The following is a 21,873-nucleotide window of genomic DNA, read 5'->3' as shown; positions in this document are numbered from 1 at the left end:
TGCCTAAAGTGCCATAACATTACACCACTCCTACAGATGAGATCAAAGCATTCAGCCACGGATCCTCAGCAGCTTTTTTGGCACGCAGCGCGTCCTTCGCCGAAACATCTTTTCAAGGTTCCTACATTGACTGCTCCACAAATTGAACTCTTTAATACACAGGAAATGCCACATACAAAAACATATTTTCTTTCTAAGTATAGCCTAATATTCTGAGATTAAGCTTTCTCGTTAATTATTTTCATTTTAATTAGTAAATCTTAATTAACAATGAACATTTACCCTTAAAAATGTTGGCTTCGGAATGAAGGAAAGGGGGGGGAGAAAACGAGTGAATAAATATGACAATCTTTTTGGGACCTCCAGGCAGGATTACTGATGCAGGCAGACTTAGTTATTAAACACGTTCTAAATTAAATGCCTCCATGAATTTTGCACAGAAATATATTTTCATAGTTTTGCATGCCAAATGTGACATTTTATATTTTAGATTCATCTGCCGCAGTAATTTTGGAAATGTCATATAAACAAAGATTTTGTCATTTACCAATGGAATTACTATGCATGGCAGGTTGGCCATTGCTTTTCCTGGCTGTGCCGGTTGTTTCAAGTCAGCAAGCCATAAAAAATCTTTATCTCTCTGAAACACAGCAATTTGGGAGATAATCGAATGGTGACTGGGGGGCAGAAATGCCAGTCTGAGGAATTATACCACAATCTCTCCCACATTTACAACCTTCCTCAAAGCGAGTTGTCACCCTGGCAGGAAGGGCTGATAGAAGATTCATTACATCTCTAAGCCTGCATGGTGGCAGAGCAGCCTCATCCCCAGCCTAACAACAGCACACTCCTACGGATGCTAAGGCTGCTGCCTGATGCTGCTCCTTCCTCCTCACTCTCCCTTCTTTCCCTTTCTACTTTCCTTAAGACACCAGACGGCTTTTTACACACTGGGGGATGAAAAACATCCTAAATAAAGGAGGAAGAGAGACGGCGGTTTTTCCCAGTGTTCCATGGTAAACACAGGGAAGCCTTTTATGTTTGTGTGTGTGTGTGTGTGTGCGTGCGTGCGAGTATGCTCACGCGTGCATGAGTGTGCTTGCAAAAGAGACTCTGCTGACAGATTCCATTCACGGCAGCAAGGATTTCATATAATTACATCATTTGACTTTAAAAAAAACATTCCTCTATCTGTTTCTCGGGCCACAAACATATTTTGCGAGACATCATAATTTCTTCTATGGTTGAACCCTGGTGGAAATAAGTCTCCGATATAGAAGTGGTACTTCCTGTTGATGTGCCATGTTACTTCCTGTGTTTATGTCTGATAATGGCTGGGTTAACAGATCCTACCTGCCAGCCGAGGCCTGGCTCCCTGGCCCACGGTGATTCTGCTGCGGAGGAGGCTTCTGTCATCTCGCCGTATTTGGCGATCACTTCACCTTTGCGCTCCCTCAGCGCCTTCAGCAACTGGCTCTCTGCGCTGCGAAACACAAGTGGTAACCCTGTTAACCAGCCACCTGCATATTGTGCTCTCTTGTTCCCACTTTGTAGCCAACAGCGGAGAATCTAATAACGCAACAACAAACACTTTCCACTTTTCCCTCCCTCCCTCCCTCCCTCCCTTTCTCTCTCTCTCTCCTCAGCCCGCTTGGCCTTTCAATCTTATCTGGGGTAATGTAATAAACTGCTGCTACGCTCCGTCTCCCAGCCACCTCTCTTAATTCCTCAAAATAAAGCAATATCATAGGCCCGCCTGCTAAAGTGGATAAGATGGCTTTAAAGTAAGAATAATTCAGCAAATAAATGCTCATCGGTGCGGCATCAAAGCCAGCCACCAACTTTATTTTCTGCTCGCCCGATCAAAAGTATTACATGTGCTTTCGTCAGTTAACAACGCAGCAGAATGGGGGCCCTCTCCCTAATGAAATTACTGTTAAATCAAAAACAGTGAAAGGAAATAAATTACACATAACAAAAAAAGAAAGTCAGCTTGGCATCCCGTTCCCATTCTAGAGAATAGAAGATCATTTCTCATTGAATCTCAGAAAACGTAGCCCTAGGTGATGTGTATTAAAACCTCTCATGTCTAATAGCCACCCACCAATGATATCAGAAGGAATTTGCAGGGGCCAAGGCTGCGCGGAGAAGGTCATCGTTGCTAAACTCAAACGGTATTCATCTGACAGGCATGGTGTCCAAACCAACACCCATAGTAAACAGTGAGCACAACAGGCTCATGTAAATTCTCTTGATTTTTTTCTGTATAATGTCAGGCTGGATGGTAAGCCATAATTACAAAAAAAAACTCTACATGCTATTATATCCTTTGGGCTGAGGGAGGAGATGCATGATTCCAGACTGATGTGGATGGAACACAAACTGATGCTCCTCTGAGTCCAGTGACACGGGCAGATTTTCATGCCTCACAGCCTTTTACCCACAATGCATTGCAACATAGAGCCCATATAGGTTACAGTCACATTACATGTTTTCTCAAATGGCAGCTAAATAAATATGGTGAACGTTCTGTACAATGAATGCTTATTTCATTCATGTAACATTAGTGGAAACATACCGTTGGAACGCTGCATACAGCCTGTCTTGAAGTATCCTCTCCTGTTGGTCACAGTCTCTGTGTGACTGGGCCTGGGGTTCCTTTGAAAGAATGAGCCAACTTTTTGTCAACATGGGCATTTTGCAGCCAGTAAAAAGAAATAGACTCACAAAACAAAAGCATGAAGACGTGATACTGATGAAATAGTGCATGACTTGAACTACAACCATTTCACTGAGATTTCTCTGGCTTTTATTACTATAACAGCTTCGATTACAAGTACAACTCTATGACACAGTAAGAGGAAGAAGATTAAAATGCCTCTCAGCGAACCTGGCACAATGTATTCAAATCATCCCAGTAATACTAACAATACAACTTCAGGAAATATAATTTTACATAGCACAAAGTAATCTTTCCCTTTATGGACACAGCAAAGTACCTTTGCATTTCCCCTTAAGAAGGACATTAGTCTTTTCTTCTTCACCCACTCATTTTCCTGAGACATCCCTTCTCTTTGAAGATGTGTATCCTGCCAAAAATAAAATCACACACTTAGTGTGCATCCAAAATGGCACCCTACGTAGGCCATGGTCAAAAGTAGTGTGCTAGAGAATAGGGTTTCAGACACACCCTTAGTTTGGCCGAGCTTTGTGATAGGGAGGTGTAGTGTGAATTAAGTACACAGCATCTAACTCTGAAACAACGTGGTAATGCAATCTGCAGGCAATCAATAGCAGCCAGCCTGGAGCCTACAGACATGTAACGGGTTGATGAATCCTTCCAGCCGGTACCATTCAGTCAGCAAGTTTACACCGCTATTCAGTCGCATTGACACTGTTAAATGACAGCGTCTCGCGAGCAACCATGAAAGCTTTTGTGTGTAACAAACGGGAGAAAAAAGTCCTATTACTTCAAAATAGATGAGGAAATCTCCGGTGCATAGCCTAATGTTCTTTCAATGAGAAGTGGGCACAAACAGTTGGGGAGTGAATACACATTATGATAGCATAAAACACTGAACCCCGCTAGTATACAATATTACGTAGATGGAACTGATTATCAATACATGAAACGATGACTCAAGTCTTACCATCACAAGATCTATCCATTTTTCACTTTCCTTCCATATTCTTGGTGTTAATTTGGAACTCCTTAATTCTTCTTCCCTTTCAAGTCAGATTACAGCTATAAATATACTGGATAGTTTTTTATTTTCTGTTTAGATATGCGTTAATGTTTGGGTTTGGCTACCTCAATAGCGCTGAACAATGAAAACCCCATGTTCCTGTTTTCACCCCATTTTTTGACTGATGGAGTATCAACACTCATTTCATAAGCTTCTTCAGATCTTTATGCTATTTCACAAAATCCCCTTCTCCCAAAACAAGCGGTGGGGAGAAAAAATTGTCACGCTCTATTTTTCCTGAAAAGAGATGGTTGACAAACCAAGGCGGAAATCCAGGCTTCAATGACAAATGCATAGTAATGAATAATCACAAAAACAACAAACGCTAACAAATTAATAGTTTGGACGATATCCTATTTTCACACACAATGTATGATACGATCAAATAGGCAAATCTGGGGATCGAGATGAATCGAATGGGCTTTAAGAAACTTACAATTCATCAAAGTTACATAAAAATAGTTCAGAGTGCGGTGCATAAAAAGAGTTCAATCTGAAAGTTACATGAACTACATTAGGAACCAAATGGGCAACTTTTAAAAGGGCCACTAAAAAAATAATTTAAAAAACGGAAGCACAACACAGACAGAAATGTCTGTGAGGGGCGGGAAGCGAAGCACCCAGTGTTGTCCATTAGGCGGAGTGTGTAATGGACATGGCTCATGTGCTGGTGAATATAGGAGATGACATAGATATTCCTCTTTGTGGCTCTGACCTGTTCCAGTGAAAGGCTGCCAAGCGTGATCATGTCAGGCAGCATGCGCTCCCTTAGCTGCTGAGCGTAGCGGGGGATCACCTCTTCTTCCCCTTCTTCCACTGCCGCCATGAAGCGCCCACGGCCTGCAGCACTGGCACCGACACGCAGCGTTGGATCACCGGCCCTCACCTTCCACACCTCTTCCTCCTCCCTGTGGGCGAGCGCCGTACCTGGACACACAGGGGAGTGTGTGGAGTTAACACACATACGCAGATGGATGTACACACACACATACACAACACACATGCACGCACACACATACTGTTATGCACAAGTAGTAGACAGTTTAGATTCCACATGCAAAGTACCATAAGACCATCTGAAAAATTCACTTGCCTGAAACATTATTTCTTATAAGCACCGGCAAAGAAGCAGGACAAACTCACATCTTACACTCCACTGACCATCTATGTCCATGTCAATGACATGTTGTAATAGTGTGCATTCAGTGTGGATCTGGATATAAGGCGAAGCCTTGACTAATGTCCATCACTAAATCACCACCAGTGCTACAGCAAGTCTCCTACAGTACATCAATAATTGTTGCTGGTGGATTAGCCTAGCTAGCTTTTCAAGAGGCCACTGATGCAGCACTTTCTCCATAAAAAGTCTGAGGTCAACAAACAGACTCAACACAGCTCCAAGATAGAAACTGCCACTATACCCACCATGTATCGATGTTTCTAAGTTTGGTCTCAAAATTCTGAGGGAGTTTATTGTGTTGCAAAACACAGGGATAAATATTAAGCTGGGCTGAGAATGCTGGCTTCTGTGCTCTGGTCATCGTTGGAAAGTAAACAAGAGTAGAACTATGCCTTTATCAAAGCTAGATAGTTTTCCGTTACAAATAGAGGATGGATTCAACAGTCAAACGTATCTTCTACGCTACTGCATAGCCACGTTAATAGTGATTATGAGGTATTGTTAGTGCCCCTTATAGGTAAAGACAACGTGTGCAGTCCAATGTGTGAATCAGATGAAGTCAATCAATGCCTAAAGTGATTATTTTCTTCTTTGTCAACCAAAGAGATAAAATATTTCAAGAAGTAAACAGATGAGATGACAACCGCACTGTGGGGGATTTATCCAGGAATCCCTCCGGAAATTACTTTTACTGGACCTTTTCCATTTCATTAATGTTCTGTTTCTTTCTCCTCGTTTTGTTGTGCGTGTGCTTTGTGCACGACTGTAAGAGAAAGAGTAAACCCTGCTCCAGTCACAATGCATCAGGATCAGGAGGAGAGAGAGAGCCTGCCTAGTCAGGCTGCGGCCTATATCGGTGGGAGGCATCCATAGAAAAGCATAAGGTGATTGTCTTGAAGTCTATTGTGGTTTACCGGAGAGCTCTGGCAGTCGATGCTGTTGGGCGCTTGCAGTGCAGGCGAGAGAAGGGCTCTGCCTGTGCCTATTGCATAAAACTGTTAATCCAAGATCCTCTCTACTTTTTTTTTACCGGATTTCATGTACATTCTGAGACAATGGAAGGGCCTGCTAATCTCACTGCTACAGCTAAATCCATGACAATGCCGAATAATACAAGCAGGCAAAATTCTTCCATGTTCGAGCAGGTCTAAGCCCATCACTTCTGCACTGGAATTACAACAGAGATGCGTCATGTCAACAGGAGCCGGTGCGACTGTCTTGTCTCCCCCCCAGAACAATGCCAGCTTAAACCAACCCCAGTTTCCCCCTGTTTGGGTACATATTCAAATGAGTCTTCTGTTAATGGGAAAAGGCACGCCTACTGAACCACAATAGGCCTGTGCCTGGAAAGCTAGGAACAAGTCATTCTACTCTGTGTCCCTTTAAAGTGTTCTTCTTTGTTCTGTCTGAAAATAAACAGCATGTTTTCGATTGAGCAGTTGCCTGCATATTTACTCTATAGTCGCAGTTGAATCATTTTGGAATTTGTTTTACATGTGTTTTTAGGGTCTAGAATGTTGAGAACATACCTGGTAACTCTATGATGGTTATGTCGTCGTCAGCGTCCAGCATTTCAGACATTTTCTGATATAGGCCCTTTTCATCTTGGTTCATTATTTCTACAAATCAAACAAATAATGTCACATAAAATGTCACAATCTCCTGATAACTATTACTTCAACTCAGAATTGCTCGCTTCTTTTTCAAATCTTACTATACTGAACAAAAATATAAATGCAACATGTCAAGTGTTGTTCATGTTTCATGAGCTGAAATAAAAGATCCCAGAAGTTTTCCATACGCACAAATCATGACACAAAGCAAGACCCAGATGCAGACACAGGGGGCAGATGGTTGGAGTTTAAGATGTTTAATAATCAAAAAATGAGTAGGCAAGAGAATGGTCGTGGACAGGCAAAAGGTCAAAACCAGTTCAGAGTCCAGGAGGTACAGAGTGGCAGACAGGCTCGAGGTCAAGGCAGGCAGAATGGTCAGGCAGGCGGGTACAGAGTCCAGAACAGGCAAGGGTCACAACTGGGAGGACTGGAAAAAGGAGAATAGCAAAGGCAGAAGTACAGGGGAAAAATGCTGGTCGACTTGGAACATACAAGACGAACTGGCACAGAGAGATACGAAACACAGGGATAAATACACTGGGGAAAACAAGCATCACCTGGAGGGGGTGGAGACAATAACAAGGACAGGTGAAACAGATCAGGGTGTGACACAAATAGCTTATTTCTCTCAAGTTTTAAGCTTAAATGTGTTTTACATCCCTGTTTACATCCCCTGAGCATTTCTCCATTGCCAAGATAATCCATCTATTTTACAGGTGTGGCATACCAAGAAGCTGATTAAACAGCATGACCATTACAGAGGTGCACCTTGTGCTAAATGCCACAGATGTCTCAAGTTGAGGGAGCGTGCAATTGTCATGCTGACTGCAGGAATGTCCACCAGAGCTGTTGCCAGATAATTTAATTTTAATTTCTCTACCATAAATAGCCTCCAAAGTTGTTTTAGAGAAATTGGCAGTACGTCCAACTGGCCTCACAACTGTAGACTACGTGTATGGCATCGTGTGGATGAGTGATTTGCCTATGTCAACTTTGTGAACAGTGTGCTCAATGGTGGTGGAGGGGTTTGAGTATGGGCAGGCATAACGAATACAATTGCATTTTATCGATGGCAATTTGAAAGCACAGATACCGTGACGAGATCCTGAGGCCCATTTTCGTGCCGTTCATCTGCCGCCATCATATCATATTTCAGCATGATAATGCACAACCCAACGTTGCAAGGATCTGTACACAATTCCTGGATGCTGAAAATGTCCCAGTTCTTCCATGGCCTGCATACTCAGACATTTCACCCATTGGGCATGTTTGGGATGCTCTGCGTCGACGTGTACGACAGCGTGTTCCAGTTCCAGAAAATATCCAGCAACTTCGCACAGTAATTGAAGAGGAGTGAGACAACATTCTACAGACCACAATCAACAGTCTGATCAACTCTATGTGAAGGAGTTGTGTCGCGCTGCATGAAGCAAATGGTGGTCACACCAGATAATGGCTGGTTTTCTGATCCACGCCCCTACCTTTTTTTTTAAAGGTATCTGTGACCAACATATGCATATGTGTATTCCCAGTCATTTGAAATCCATAGATTAGGGCTTAACGAATGTATTTCAATTGACTGATTTCTTTATATGAACCGTAACTCAGTAAAATCTTTGAAATTGTTGCATGTTGGGTTTATATTTTTGTTCAGTATAAATACATGTGTGCTTGAAATTACACATATGTGTGCTTGAAATTACATTCAAATTGTCAAGTCTAGTCAATATATATGCAAACATGCAAAACATTCTCATTCATGGGGTAATAGCAAATGGTCAGGTAGGGAATAACATTTCTACAAAGGTAATGAAAAAGGAGCAGGAATATGCCTCTTAGGTTGATTGTCATCATTTGATGGGATTGAGCTTTAGGACTCCTTTGATATTACAAGGAAGTGATATCCAAAAGATACAGGTGAAATGGCTCCTCTGTTAATAGCCATGTTTCATTATAACATGCATATTACTTGACTCCCAAGAGCATGGTTTTAATAGGCATGGAGGGAGGGGGTGCAACTATTGATATGGCTCTGTCTGGTGTCTGTCATTTGATGGGAGCGCAAGAAAAGCTGGAGCGAAATTAAACTGACCAATGATACGTGACCTTCATCAATGACAACGAGCTGGATACTAACACACTGTCCTATGTATGAGCCATCTCGTGGACCATCAGTAGTAAATGTATTTACATAGTACCGCCCCTGCCGTCAGAAACTGGCTGGCAATGAGTGATCTTTCTCACCTCACTTTAATGAACTGAGGAGAACTATTATGATGAGAAATGGCATACTTAATTCCAGCTCATCTTCTGTGCCGACCTCCGCCATCCCGCACCGCCTTGGGTTGGTTTCCTGCACCAGCGCTGGGTCAAAGTAATTTCGGGCACGCTCATTTCCTGTGGAAACTACGCCAGAAGAGCGAGAGAGAGAGTGAGAGAGGAGGAGGAAGGTGGGAGTGGTGGAGCGGCAGGTTGGTGGAGGTCAGTGTTTATTAGAAGCATATGAAGCAAAATGTTAATTTTGAAAGCCACACTGTTGAGGCTGGCCAGAGAGCCAGCGTCTGCTACCTGATAAGCCCTGGCCGGTCAGTCCGTTCACATGAGTGCGGCTCGCCGGGGCCCAGTGGAGCTCTGGGGCCTAATTAGCATGCCGCGAAAGGTCACACCAGGCAATCTCTTAAATACGATTGCCATATGTTACTTGTGTTCAAAAGGAACTAATGAGAAACTGTACAAGCGAAAAGTACCTGGAATTTCAAAGACAATACCCCTCTAAATGCTCTGGGGTCGGCGGTTGGGAGAACCCGGTCGGTTTGGGCCGAGTAAAGGCAGAGAAGGAAAATAACTTAACCCGTGTCCCATTGACTTCTTATTAGCAATCGCTGACCTATGTGCATCAAAGCTGCTCTGCTACAATTTATGGGAATCCAGCACCTCAAGGGGTGTTTCTAATAAAACAGGTACACCCCACCGAGTTGCTTTCTTAACCTGAAATCATTCTCCTGGCTTGAATATTTCACAGACTATATCCTCAATCTAAATTGCTTTACTTGTATTACTCGGTGGGGCTAAATGAAGAGGTGTGTGTAAAAACATTTTTGCACACAAGGATCACATTTATATTAGAGGGAGAGGATCAACGCTGGGATGCATAAAAATGTGGAGTAAGTGTGTTTGCATAGGACCTCTACTCTGCATAGGACCCACCCACCAAGAGTTCTTTAGGCTTCTATTTGTGTTTATGTAATATATTGTACAAGCTTTTCTACATACCTTCCTCACTGTTGAACGCCAGTTACAAATTGTCAAATAGGCTTATTAGGCTGGAGTCCTGTATATTCATTGCTGCACTTATGAATTTTAGTGATACCATAAATTAACTGTAAAATTCACAAGTAAGTCCCTTTACGTCGTAAACACAGTTTTAACAATTTCGCTGCAATAGCTTTGAGGTTATGAAAGCCTTTTTTCAATCTACATTTGCATAATGGCGGCAGCTCTCAAAGATCTTGTCTTTGAATCATATCTTTGATTTACCTAAATAGTCTGGCTGTCCTCCAGTTCTTCGCCTCTAATAAAAATAGCAATTCCCTGTTCTTACATGCAAGCTATCAATAACCCACACTACTTCTCTCCATTCAAATCTACTGTTAACAGGCAGTTTTGATGAAAGATATTGAGGATAACCAAATAGAAGTGTCACAAACATGAGAGAGCTGCTGCTTGCATCTATTATATAGAGGTACAGGCTCTACAGACTGTTGCTATGTGTGTCAGTGCACTGGCAATGGGATTTAATATATGCCTTTTTTGAATATGAAAATAACTGCAGTGCCTGTTGGAGAAATAAGACCACATGTTTGGTTGCTCTATTTCAATTTGTAATGAAAATTCAGAACTCTAAATTATATCAAATACTTAGGATCGTATTCTAGATGTAATGTTACATTTACTAGGGGGAGGAAATTACATAAATATCAAAACAAAATCAATGACAATTGTAGCATTGCTTACGATACACTTCTGTAGAAATAACGTTTTATCTCAGTAATGCACATATTTTATTAGCCCTACATATAAATGTACCATTTCTAAAGAAGCCTTGATCCATAACTGATGAGACTACTCATTCATTTAGAGCTCCTTCAACTATAAGGTATTTTTTCAGTGTTAACTTTGACACACATTGAAAGTCTTGGGGGCATGCACTTGCACACATGCACACACAATGGCAGACACACACACCACACCATCCACACGAGACACATCCAATGAGAAGGTTTCCCATGAATGATTGATTTCACACAGGGGGCCTCAGAGTATTACTGTTTCTCCTTTTTCTTTCTTTCTTTTTAAATAAGTGCAAGTCATAAGATATCTCCCTGACAACTCAGAGACGTGCGGGGCAGATGCTATCGATTTAATCTCTGATGAGAGAAGACTTCCCTGGGATTCATAAAAGCCCTGCTCCCTGCCTGGCGTGCCAATGGGTGACACCACATCTACTGTATCAGATGGATCAGCTCAGTAGCACCATTGTCGTCGAATGTGCTACTCTACCCAGCACTGGGTGGGGGCTAAATGGACTAGACCTGAATGAGGTTTGCTCCCCTCAATAAAATGCCACGAATCAAAACTACTGTAATACAACAGATCTAAGGAAAATTCCATGTTCTTCAGTATAAAAGACACTAATGAGTTTATGGTGATCGTGGGATACACCAATTTGGTACATGGGAAACTCAAAAAGATACCAAGAGAACTATAGTGCTTATGATCATGTGTTATGATGTGTCTATACATTCTGTGTGTGATTTAAACCCCAACGGTTTCTTTCTCTCTGTGTCTCACTCCACCTGGCAGTATTACCTTTTGAAAATATTTTAGAATGATCCCTTAATATCCCTTAACTTTGTCAAGGAACAGACACAACCATGAAAAAAAGTAACCAAGAAGCGTTAATAGTGATTATCCTAAGCTTAGCCAGGAGACAATGAATATTCTCAACAGCTCCAGAAAATGTATGTGTATGTTTGAGTGATGGCCAAATGTTGGAAGTTCTCTCCACTAACATTAAGCTTCAATTAATTACTAGATTATTCATTCAATAAATAAAAACATCTCTTAATTCAAAATACCTGACTTGTGTGACCTATCAAGACCAAACCGGCATTTCTTTTAATGTTTGAACGCATCACAGTGTGTGTAACATCATATCGCTCAAGAGTCTCACTGACATAGTAAATTACAAGGGGGCATATTTTCCTGCAGGATGGGCCATCAGCTCTGTTTCAGGGACGTTATGTACACTATACGTTATAAAGATAGTGTGTATATGCTGGTAGTGGTATGCTATGTAAATGCTCTCTTCGATGACTCCAGCCCTCCAGAAGGCAGAATACTGTTAGTGTGAGTTGAGAGGCTGGTTCCATCAGGGTGTTCTGGCACCCCCACTCTTGTGACATTCTCCGGTTAGGTGGAATTTATATGAGGGGTACTTGTTAGGACACGCTAGCTTTGGAATGTGAGGACCAGGCCCTCAGAAACCCAAAAGGTTAGATCGGGAACAAATCCACAAATCCACTGTCAACGGGTTTGAGGCTAATGAAGAATGAAGCTTCACCTCTTGGTTTGGCAGGGGCCAGCAGCTCCATTTTTTGTTGGTGAGCTGCAAGGGTGCTATCTTGCCTGTCACGTTGAATTTCTCTCCCTGCTGAAGCCTGAGAAGCTGAAAGCTCTGTGCTGTAGCTGCCATCGTATACAGGGTTTTCAATGCCTTCCACCACAGCTCTCTCCTCCATTCCGCCTGCAAAAATAGAGAAGAAAAAACACCATAACACAACAGGAAGGTCAAAAGTGGCGCATTATACCAAAGTACATTTAATGGCGCCAGAACATTCCTTCTAGTGATTCCTCTCCCCCTAAATACTGATGTGCATCCTCCTCGAATGTCACTAAAACACAATTAGGTTAAAATTAAATCTGAATCTTGCGGGGGGGGGGGGGGGGTTAGAGAAGAAGAAGAAATGATTAAAATAATTACAAATTGCGCCCTGACAAGCAAGAGCAAAATTTAGCCCAAAGCCATTTGTCTGTAATTAGTTAATTAATCCTTACACAAATTATGAGCAATAACTCATCAAGCAGGGCTCACCCATCAGAAATTCAGCCGACTTGGATTTCTTCTGCTTAGGTTGCTGCAGAGCCTTCTGCTGTAACTTCTGGAGGGAAATTGTTAAATGAATAAATTAGCTGCAGAATGAAGATCATCATTTATGATCCGCAACTAACGCAGTATTTTAAATATGGGACGACACCGAAATGTCATTTAATTTACATCGCCGCTAAAGGGGTCAAGCACTAATTGAACAACAGGAGTGGAAACATTTTTAATCATAAATAAATAAGAAAAGTTGTCACGAATGCGTAATGAAGGTCACATTAAAATACTTCCTCCTTTTTTCCAAATGAATGGGAAACAACACTCTATCCCTTGGAAAATGATGCATTTTTACACAGGCTTTGTGAGTGTGTGGAGATTCATTGTGCAAATGAATATGGAAATCCAAGCACATTGCTCATTACGTACATTCTTATGAACACATCCTAAAAAGTCTGGAGAAAAATGGTCCTTAAAATCAGAGAGTTCAAGGATTCTGCTATTTTTTTGTGTCGCTTTGAAAAATATTCAATACTCGATTTATGGGAAGTGCAAAAAAAATATCCCTTATGTGATAGAAAGCAAATTGCATAGCAAAGCCCAAACACAACCAAACTTGCAGCGAACCTTTCATAATATCCTATGAATGCCCCATAGTAATTGGGCTCCATAGCCATTTGTTAACTTTGATGTACAACCCCAAGCATCATGGAACATTTTCACTTAATCACAGCATATTGTGACTCTTCCGAAAATAGTTTTGCTAAGATCCAGTGTGCTCCAAAGAAGTTTGATGAAGCATCCCTTTGCCCCTTCCAAAGATAAGACCATTCAATAGTCTACAGTACATGGCCACAATATAACATTATTAGATAATACATGAAAGAGGGAAATACAAACCGTGATCACTGAAAGCCACCTACAGGAGTACATGCACGGTAGGCCCTATAATGGGTCTTTCTCTATGAGCACTTCAATGCAATAATGAGGATTTTGACATCATGTTTCATAGCTATTTCTATATGCTCCATATACTGTTGGAGGCAATGTCATTCAACAGAGAGTGGTATACTAATGAAAATGGAAACTAGAAATGTAGAAATCCCCTTTGAAATCAAGAAATGGTGGAACAAAATGATGAGCCTCTAATTTCTGTGGACAAGAAGAACAACAAGAAAAGCCCAGGTAAATCACATTAGTAGTTGTTTTTGTTATGGATGTTTATTTCCCTGTACATGCATATCCTTATGTTTAAGATCTCTAGCTATTGCCTCAAAGCATTTAGTTGGAACTTCAATTTCAAAAATCATTTATGCAGATTCTGATGATGAACGGTGCTCATGCCCATGAACAGCATGTATATGTATACAATATTTAATTTAAAAGACAAAATCAGGGGTATGAGAGGGCAGGGGGGGGAGTTCATTCTAAATGACAGAGCAATTAAAATAGTGGAGGACACATTCCAATCTGGAAAGAAGAGTTTTGTAAATCTGTTTTTACATCCAACAAGCCCTACAGCAAGACATTCATTTATACCATAGAGATGAATGGTTATCTAATTGTAACTTATTTAAAAACCATTTTCTCTTTCCACTGAGTTCCAATCAATTTCTCCCAGTTGTAGAGAACAGTAACATTTAAAACACTGACCAGAGACCAGAGTTTGTAGCATGAGATTCAGTTTCCTTTTCCAGTGTCGAACATATTTTTTTAAACACATACTGTACAGCTTTTGGTTCATATCCAAAAGTAAATGAGGAAGTTATAATAGTATCGCTACTTGAGAAGCAAGTAATGAGTTTGCTAATAGGAAAATGACACAGAATGAACATCGCCTTGTGTATATGAACACCAGTTTATATGATTCTGTAACAGGCTGAGTTAGTCATTCAAAAAAGATGCAGCAGCATGCAAAATAGTGCTTGGGTTTTTGTTGTTTAAGTTTCATGGTAACCTACAAACCATACTCGTCATCATATTGAAGGACAATTTGAGATGAATGCACTATGAAACTGCTGTTTACGTTTCAAAAACACTGTATAGAATATGCAGTAATGCAGCATGGTGAGGAATTGACAGTAAATGACAGTAGGCATGTATTGTATGTGGTATTGTAGGATACATTGAGACATTTTTGGGGCTGGTCTTTAGTTAGCTAGTGTAATTAATCATCAAATTAGCACAATGTGGGCGGATAGCACGCCTTTATTTTTCAAATCATTGTTTTTGCCCTTGAGACTAAGGCACTTTGAAGAGGAAGGCAAAAAAACTCACATAAATCCCATTTAATTATCGCGCATTATGTTTTATCTTAGGCCAGAATTAAATTAACTATACATCCTTCGTATTACTATGAAATATCCATATTTGCTTCCTTCCCTATAGAAAATATAAAAATGTAGCATTCCCAATCACTTTAACACTGCCTTTAAAGAGACATCTTATTCAGTGCATTTACATGTAGTGTTGTCATGTGATTCTTGATAATGCTGCATTATTGCCCAGGCTTATTCCAGACATGTTTTCCCTATCTGTATGAGTCAAGCTGAGTCTGTTGTTATGTCGTAGGACGTTCTGTATTTCTGTATTATGTGCATCAATCTGCTGCTTAGAAAGGCAAACTGTAGTCTGCCGTCAGTAACACTAAAACCAACATCAAAAGACAAACGCATGACGTTGAAATGTACATCTGCACATCAGGTGTGGCTAAATTAAAAATGGAAGTTGGTCTTATTCCTCAAATTATGAATTAGCTCTATCTTCCACAAAATGTCAACACATTTTGAGATTTGCATGAATGTATTGTCTTGAGTTCAGTTCCTGTTAAAGATAAACCTCAGTAAACCATTTCAGTAAACATACACATGGAGAGTCCACATGCTGCGGGCAGAACGCTTTTGGTCATTGTCAGTAAAAATCGTATTCAGAAAACTTAACTTAATCCACTCCATTTAGAGAGCTAACAGAATCCATGTTTCTCTTTTAATTCCTTGGTTTCCACAACGACAGTCACCCAGTGTGCCCTAACAGGATGCAGCATGCAGATGTTTCATTTCTAAAACATGCAAGTGACAAAAACAAGGTAATAGTGGTGGCATAATCTGACGATTCTGCCAGCTTGGATTTTAGGAATCTGAACAACTGTTCCAATTCTAACAACATCACGAGCAGGATAAACTACAGAGGGGCAAATATCTTCTGACATGTCTTTCCAATGAACATAAATATATTAAATGCATGTTGCTGTATTGGAGTCATGTGCCAAGAAGCTCTAGTGTATTATAACAAGCCCTGAATACCAAAGTAAAAAATGCCCTGAATTCATTGTGTTGTCATTTGAAGGAATCTACTGCTCAAAACCATGCCCCTTCCTTCCCTAATTGAATCTGCACATTAAAAAAAATGCTTACTTTGTGGTCAAGATGAGAAAAAAATCATTTATAACTGGTGACAAGAAAAATCTATGAAGTTTTTTAAAAGAATGTGATTGTTGTCAAAAGGAATTGGGTACAACAATGCCTTGTTCAGTTCGGGTTCCATTCAAAGCCAGAGCTGTGAGGGCTCGGGGAGAAGACTGCTGCTAGGCTGGTGGGCACAGACCAGCTAGAAAGTAAATTTTGCATACTGTACGGATCATCGCCCAGTTCAGGCCAGTCACATTGAATCTGCCATCAACCAATTGTGCTTCATGAAACCGTCAACCCTAATTTACGTCTGGCTGTTTTCTTCTATCCGGCTGTAAACAAACCCCGCTTTGAGCTGTCTCCCTCATCCCTATCTGCTTACGAGGGGAGCGAGGACAGCCCAAGTCCGCTGTGTCAGAAACAAGCAACTTAAAGCCTACCACTTCCAGACAGCAGTCTGTGCAGCAGGCACAGAGTCAACGAGAGGAGCTTCTTTGGAATGACAGAGTTTTACTGGGGTTTAAAGGGGCGAATACATTAGGCCCGTACTGATGCTGACGTGTTGTGTCTCTATCCTTATATTATATTAGAGAGCTCCAAATCTGAACAACTGTTTTTAAAATCATTAGGATAGTGCATTAGTTTACAGGCTATTCTCCCAATCTAGCCCATGAAAGGAAAACAACTGCCACACAGAGTAAATGGATGCATATCTAAATTGACAATGGAATTGAATCTTTTTTCAATCTATATGCAAGTGTGTGACAGGTATATAGTCGTGTAGTGAAAGGTTTCTGCAGGCTGGGACTGAACTAAACAACATATTGCTTAATCAATGCTGGCAGAAATTGCTTTTGTTGTCATCTTTTATGTAGGCCCGCTTTATCTACTTTCAAATACATATGCAGTTTCCAATTCAAAAATTGTACCGCATGAAAAGCTATTTTCAATCAGTTTGAGATAAAAGTCATATCAGCAAAATGTGAATGATGGAAATACAAGGTACAGTATATAGAGGTATATGTATTTAAAAGTGTGTATACTACAATACCCCCCTGACTTAAAACATTATAGGAATTAGCTGACATTTCTGTCCTACAACAGCATCAAAACATAATCTTTCAAATTAAATCGGAACTAAACCTATTTTCATTTAGAGGATATAAATAGTCTTATAGGTTTGTGGTAATTGTTGTCCACCAAACAGTTTCACATTAAACAACAGCTTCAGTTGGTGTAGACAGAAAAACATAATTAGTATTCAGGCTTAATTAATCTATGCTGGCCCCTTTAAGTGAATTAGTCAATTATTTATGCATGTGTGCTCCTTTGATGCTAACAGATTATGTATGTTACAGGGAGAACCTTGAAATATGACTTTGAAAACTTTTCATGACAAAATGTCACCACAGGCTGCTCTAAAGGCTGAAAGAAATGTCAGTGCAGACCCAGAATACACAATGATTACGGACCAGACATTCCCGGGCCTGAATAATGAGAAAAACAAAGATCATAACTATCAAATCCATTTGAAACATTTCACTCCCAAAACAGGGGAAATCTCACAAATTCATTGTTTAACGCCTTGGCAAGAGGCAAAATAAATCACTGAAATATGGACTTTTGTGCACCCTAAACCAAATAATGGAAATCTAACACAGAAGGATCAAGGTTTCACCAAGGATCATGGGAACTCCTTGGGATTTCCAAGAGCCTTTTTGTTCCCTCTCCTTGAGAACTCTCCACAGCCCCAGCTCTGCCCTCTACACCCCTCAATCCCCATTGAAATCTCAGAGGCAGCTTGGAGGAATGCGAAATGTCAATGGTCAGCCTGCCCCAGCACCTTCAGAGAAAATGGAGGTATGAAGGCCTAACCCCTGTATTTGGCTACGGGGCTAGTGGTAAAACTTTACTCACACTGCCAGAAGTGTCCATGACTGCTCACTGCACCGATCTTGGAGCATTTGACTCTGATCCCTGGACAGTGATGGAACCTGTGCATACGAAAATTGCTAAATGAATCGCAAAGAAAAAATATATTTGTAAAAAGTTGGAAATGAATTGAGTGAATATAGTAAACACTTTTGTATGCTGTTATTACATAAAGTTCTTACTGTATACCTATGCAGACCCTATAGCACAAAATGCTTCATTTCATACAGTACTAAACATATCTTTAATTTCCCTCTGTTGTTTGTGTTTAGATCTACAGACTATAATCTTTTAAATGCGTCTAGGAGAATTACAGGCTAAGTGCAGTTTATTTATATCAGAGATACCAAATTATTTGCCCTTATTATTCAAATAGTTTATTTATTTACATCTGATACAATACTATTTGGTATTTTCTATCTCCTTTTCCTATGGTAATTCACATGGCTTCCACAATTTTCTGCAGAAATAGCTAAACAAACCCCAGGCAAAACGTGAAAGATGATCCCATACCATGTGAGTTAGGATGAAATGCTACACTTTTTCACACTAAACACTGCTCCACTGGGTGTGATTGAAAAGCATTAAGCTATTGAATCTGTGTGTTGTATGTGTGAGGGGAAATGTATGTTGTAACAAGTGGGCCTATGTTTTTGTAATTATTTCAAATGACACTCTGCGTAATAACCAGGTGAAAGCGATCCAGTGTGTAGTCCACATTACACACACTAGAAAGGAAAGACCACGGGATATCCTTACACCTTAATATGGGCTATAACTAAATAGTTATTATTTTTCTCAGTTGTTGGAACTATTTAATTATATTTCCAGCTGCATCTATTCCTTTCCATTCCTCTTTATCACTGGGATAAGGGAAAGATTAGGACTATGTTCGGATAAAGAGCTACTTTGTAGCATTTCCTGTACATGTGCATTTTATTGAATTAAAGGCGGTTTTCAAATTCATGTTTTTCATTTGGTGATTTGTTTTTCTTAGTTATTAATAGAGATGGGTGGTTGAATGTTTTATAGAGGTCATAAAACGAGATGCTGTGAGAGCCCCAGACAATTGGTTGTAAAAAGCTGTTAGCCTCTATCTGCCAAACGCTGTTCTCCAAGTAATGTGATTGCCAACAGTTTCTTAACCACAGAAATGACTGACTCATTACTGCTTCGGGTTCTGGCTCTGCAAAGGCCATGCAAATATATGTACACAACGCCCTACAGTCTTTGAGTTTAACACACTCTGTGGGTTGAAGTTAACGACACAAGCACCCATCCAGTGATGACTGGCTATGAGTTCATTGCTTCGTCTTACATTATCTCATGCTTAGTAAACAATTGATCCATGCCATACAGTGCCAGTGTTGACCAATAACATCAAATCCTGTTAAATACAGACTTTGAAGAAAACACATGTCATGACAACTGTTACTACAACTCTTAAATTTGTAAGTCGCTCTGGATAAGAGCGTCTGCTAAATGACTTAAATGTAATGTAAATGTTAAATGTACCATTCTTCCAATAAATCTTGTGCTCCATTGGAATAATGGACCCAAAGAGAGCTTATGAAAAGTGTGAAATTACCTTAACAGAAAATGAAACCCAGTTCTATACGGTTTCAACAGGATGTAGTGATACAAATAACTTATTTGACCCCCTACCTTTCCTCTGCCCTGAGAAGAATCATCTCCTAGGTAAACTACTCAGCAAAGCTCAATCAACCCTTAATCCTGAATGAGAGGGTGTTCTGTTCTATGTTGCTATGCATAAGAACTTCCGCTCACTAAGGCTTTGTGTGACATTACATTTTTGGTTGACATTCTTTGTTTTCCACCAACAGGGATAAAGGATGTAATTTCATAGTCACAGAGGCACAGGCCACAATTATTTCCTAAGTATGTATTTTATCTTGTCTTGGACACAGGGGCCACAATTCCTGCATGCCATTTAGGTGCAATTTGATTGTTGCTCCCCAGTTGTTTATTTGACAATTGCCTATTTACCGGCCCTGTTATCAATATAGATGACTTAACAACTACTTCTATTGTATTTACCTGTTTCTTCTTATGAAGTTCACATTCTTGGCAACTGGATGGAATGAGTAACAGCTGAATGGCGAAACCTAGCACTTGCATGTGGAACTTGATCTGTGAGTGCATACAGTAGGCCTACTCAGGATGTGGGATGCCTGCAAATTGAGAGCAACAATATATCACTAGCATGACAAACTGTTTCACAAAATATGCAAACAACTTCATGCGTGTGGAATTTATATGTTAATGTAGAAAAAATGTAAGTATAGTAGGCAAATAATAGCTGAAGTTTCCTGCAGTAGTCGACAAGGCCTCGCTTGAGGTGCAATATTGTTGTTGTTTCTCAGTTTGTTTAACAGCAGGCTGTCTGCCCCGTAAACAATATTCTCCATATACAGTTCACATTATTGGATTGATTGAGCAGCAGGCAAATGCAGAAACATTGCACACACATATGCCACCGACAAATAAGACGTTTGATTAATCTGTATCATGAGTTAGTTGACCAAGGCCTTGCCGACTACCCTACAGAAAGCTTAGCTAGGCTATTATTTGTAGAAAAGTCGTGAAATAGGCCATCTACTAATGCATTATTTAGACTTACATAAACTGGTATGAAACGTATATGCCTATTAGCCGTACTGTTTTCCACTAGCGCTACCTACCTGTGTGAGTTCTGAAATTGAAGGTGTTTGGCTGAGTCTGAAACAAGTGAGCTGCCAACCAAGCATGCAAAGATAAGTCAAAGGTATGGTTCCCACAATATATTTAACTAGGCAACTCATTTAAGAACAAATTCTTATTTACAATGACGGCCAAGGAACAGTGGGTTAACTGTCTTATTCAGGGGCAGAACGACAGATTTGTACCTTGTCAGCTCGGGGATTTGATCCAGCAACCCAAAGCTCTAACCACTAGGCTACCTGCCACAATGCCATAATTGGCTATCGCAAAAATGTGGGGAAACAAAAATGAGCTTTTCGGTATTCATTTAAGGTTAGGCATAATGTTAGCAGTGTGGTTAGGGTTAAAGTTTGAAATCACATTTTAAGAACACTTTGTGGGGTATATTGCCGCGTTCCAAACAACTGGGAACTCGGAATAATACGAGATCAAATCATGACGTCAGTGATCTACAGGTCGCAAAGACGGAGCTCTGTGAAGAGGTCCGAATTCCCGAGTTGGAATTCTAAGTTGAATGACCGTTCAAATCGATTTTCCCAGTCGGAGCTCGGAACGCACTGAAATCGGAAGTCAAAGATTTCCGATTTCCCAGTTGTTTTGAACGCGGCATAAGATTTTGTGGATGTCGTAAATAGTAACGACCCAAAGGTATGGGACCGCGCTCTTGAGTCTGGCAGGCACCTGCAATTTCAGAACATCAGACAAAGGTAGCACAAGAATTGCAAACTGTACCCTTAAATACGTTGAAATAAGTTCACGTGAGTGGAATTTGTGTTACATGTCGAAATAAAGCTTGTAGCCTACTTCATGACTTCAAACGTCTACGAATAAAAGCTCACATTTCTTGCAGAAGTCTAACGTTACAAGCCAAGACCTTGGTCAACTCATGATACAAACGGATAAAACTTGATATTTTGTCGGTTGATAGCATCACTCAGATCTATCTTACATTGAAATTACGTCGGGTAAATGTTAAAACATGCGAATATGCAACAGGAATAGGATTTTAGAATAAATTACCTGACACGGTTTTGCCTGCCTCTCTCCCCCCGAACTCTACCCGGCCTTCACCAAGACAGGATCCTGTAGCCAAGGTGATGGTGACGTTGCT

The 21,873-nt window shown here is 40.5% G+C and overlaps 1 protein-coding gene across 1 annotated transcript in view; it reads right to left on the bottom strand.

Annotated features, from left to right (window-relative positions):
• ofcc1 (orofacial cleft 1 candidate 1) overlaps positions 1-21,834 on the bottom strand; it is a 117,311-nt gene extending 95,477 nt beyond the window's left edge. Inside the window, exons 1-10 of the mRNA XM_046354879.1 lie at positions 21,783-21,834; positions 20,100-20,233; positions 12,697-12,763; positions 12,166-12,348; positions 8,835-8,948; positions 6,456-6,545; positions 4,462-4,673; positions 3,000-3,089; positions 2,579-2,658; positions 1,354-1,483 (exon numbers count right to left, since the gene is read on the bottom strand). Of these exons, the coding sequence (XP_046210835.1) occupies positions 1,354-1,483; positions 2,579-2,658; positions 3,000-3,089; positions 4,462-4,673; positions 6,456-6,545; positions 8,835-8,948; positions 12,166-12,348; positions 12,697-12,763; positions 20,100-20,204 (1,071 nt within the window). The 5' untranslated portion in view covers positions 20,205-20,233; positions 21,783-21,834. The remainder of the gene's footprint in view (positions 1-1,353; positions 1,484-2,578; positions 2,659-2,999; positions 3,090-4,461; positions 4,674-6,455; positions 6,546-8,834; positions 8,949-12,165; positions 12,349-12,696; positions 12,764-20,099; positions 20,234-21,782) is intronic.
• Between the last annotated feature and the right edge of the window lie 39 nt (positions 21,835-21,873).

Source organism: Oncorhynchus gorbuscha, linkage group LG07, assembly GCF_021184085.1.
Source record: "Oncorhynchus gorbuscha isolate QuinsamMale2020 ecotype Even-year linkage group LG07, OgorEven_v1.0, whole genome shotgun sequence".
Lineage (NCBI taxonomy): Eukaryota > Metazoa > Chordata > Actinopteri > Salmoniformes > Salmonidae > Oncorhynchus > Oncorhynchus gorbuscha.
Note: the sequence above shows the minus strand (reverse complement) of the source record. Positions and strands in the feature narration are given on the sequence as shown.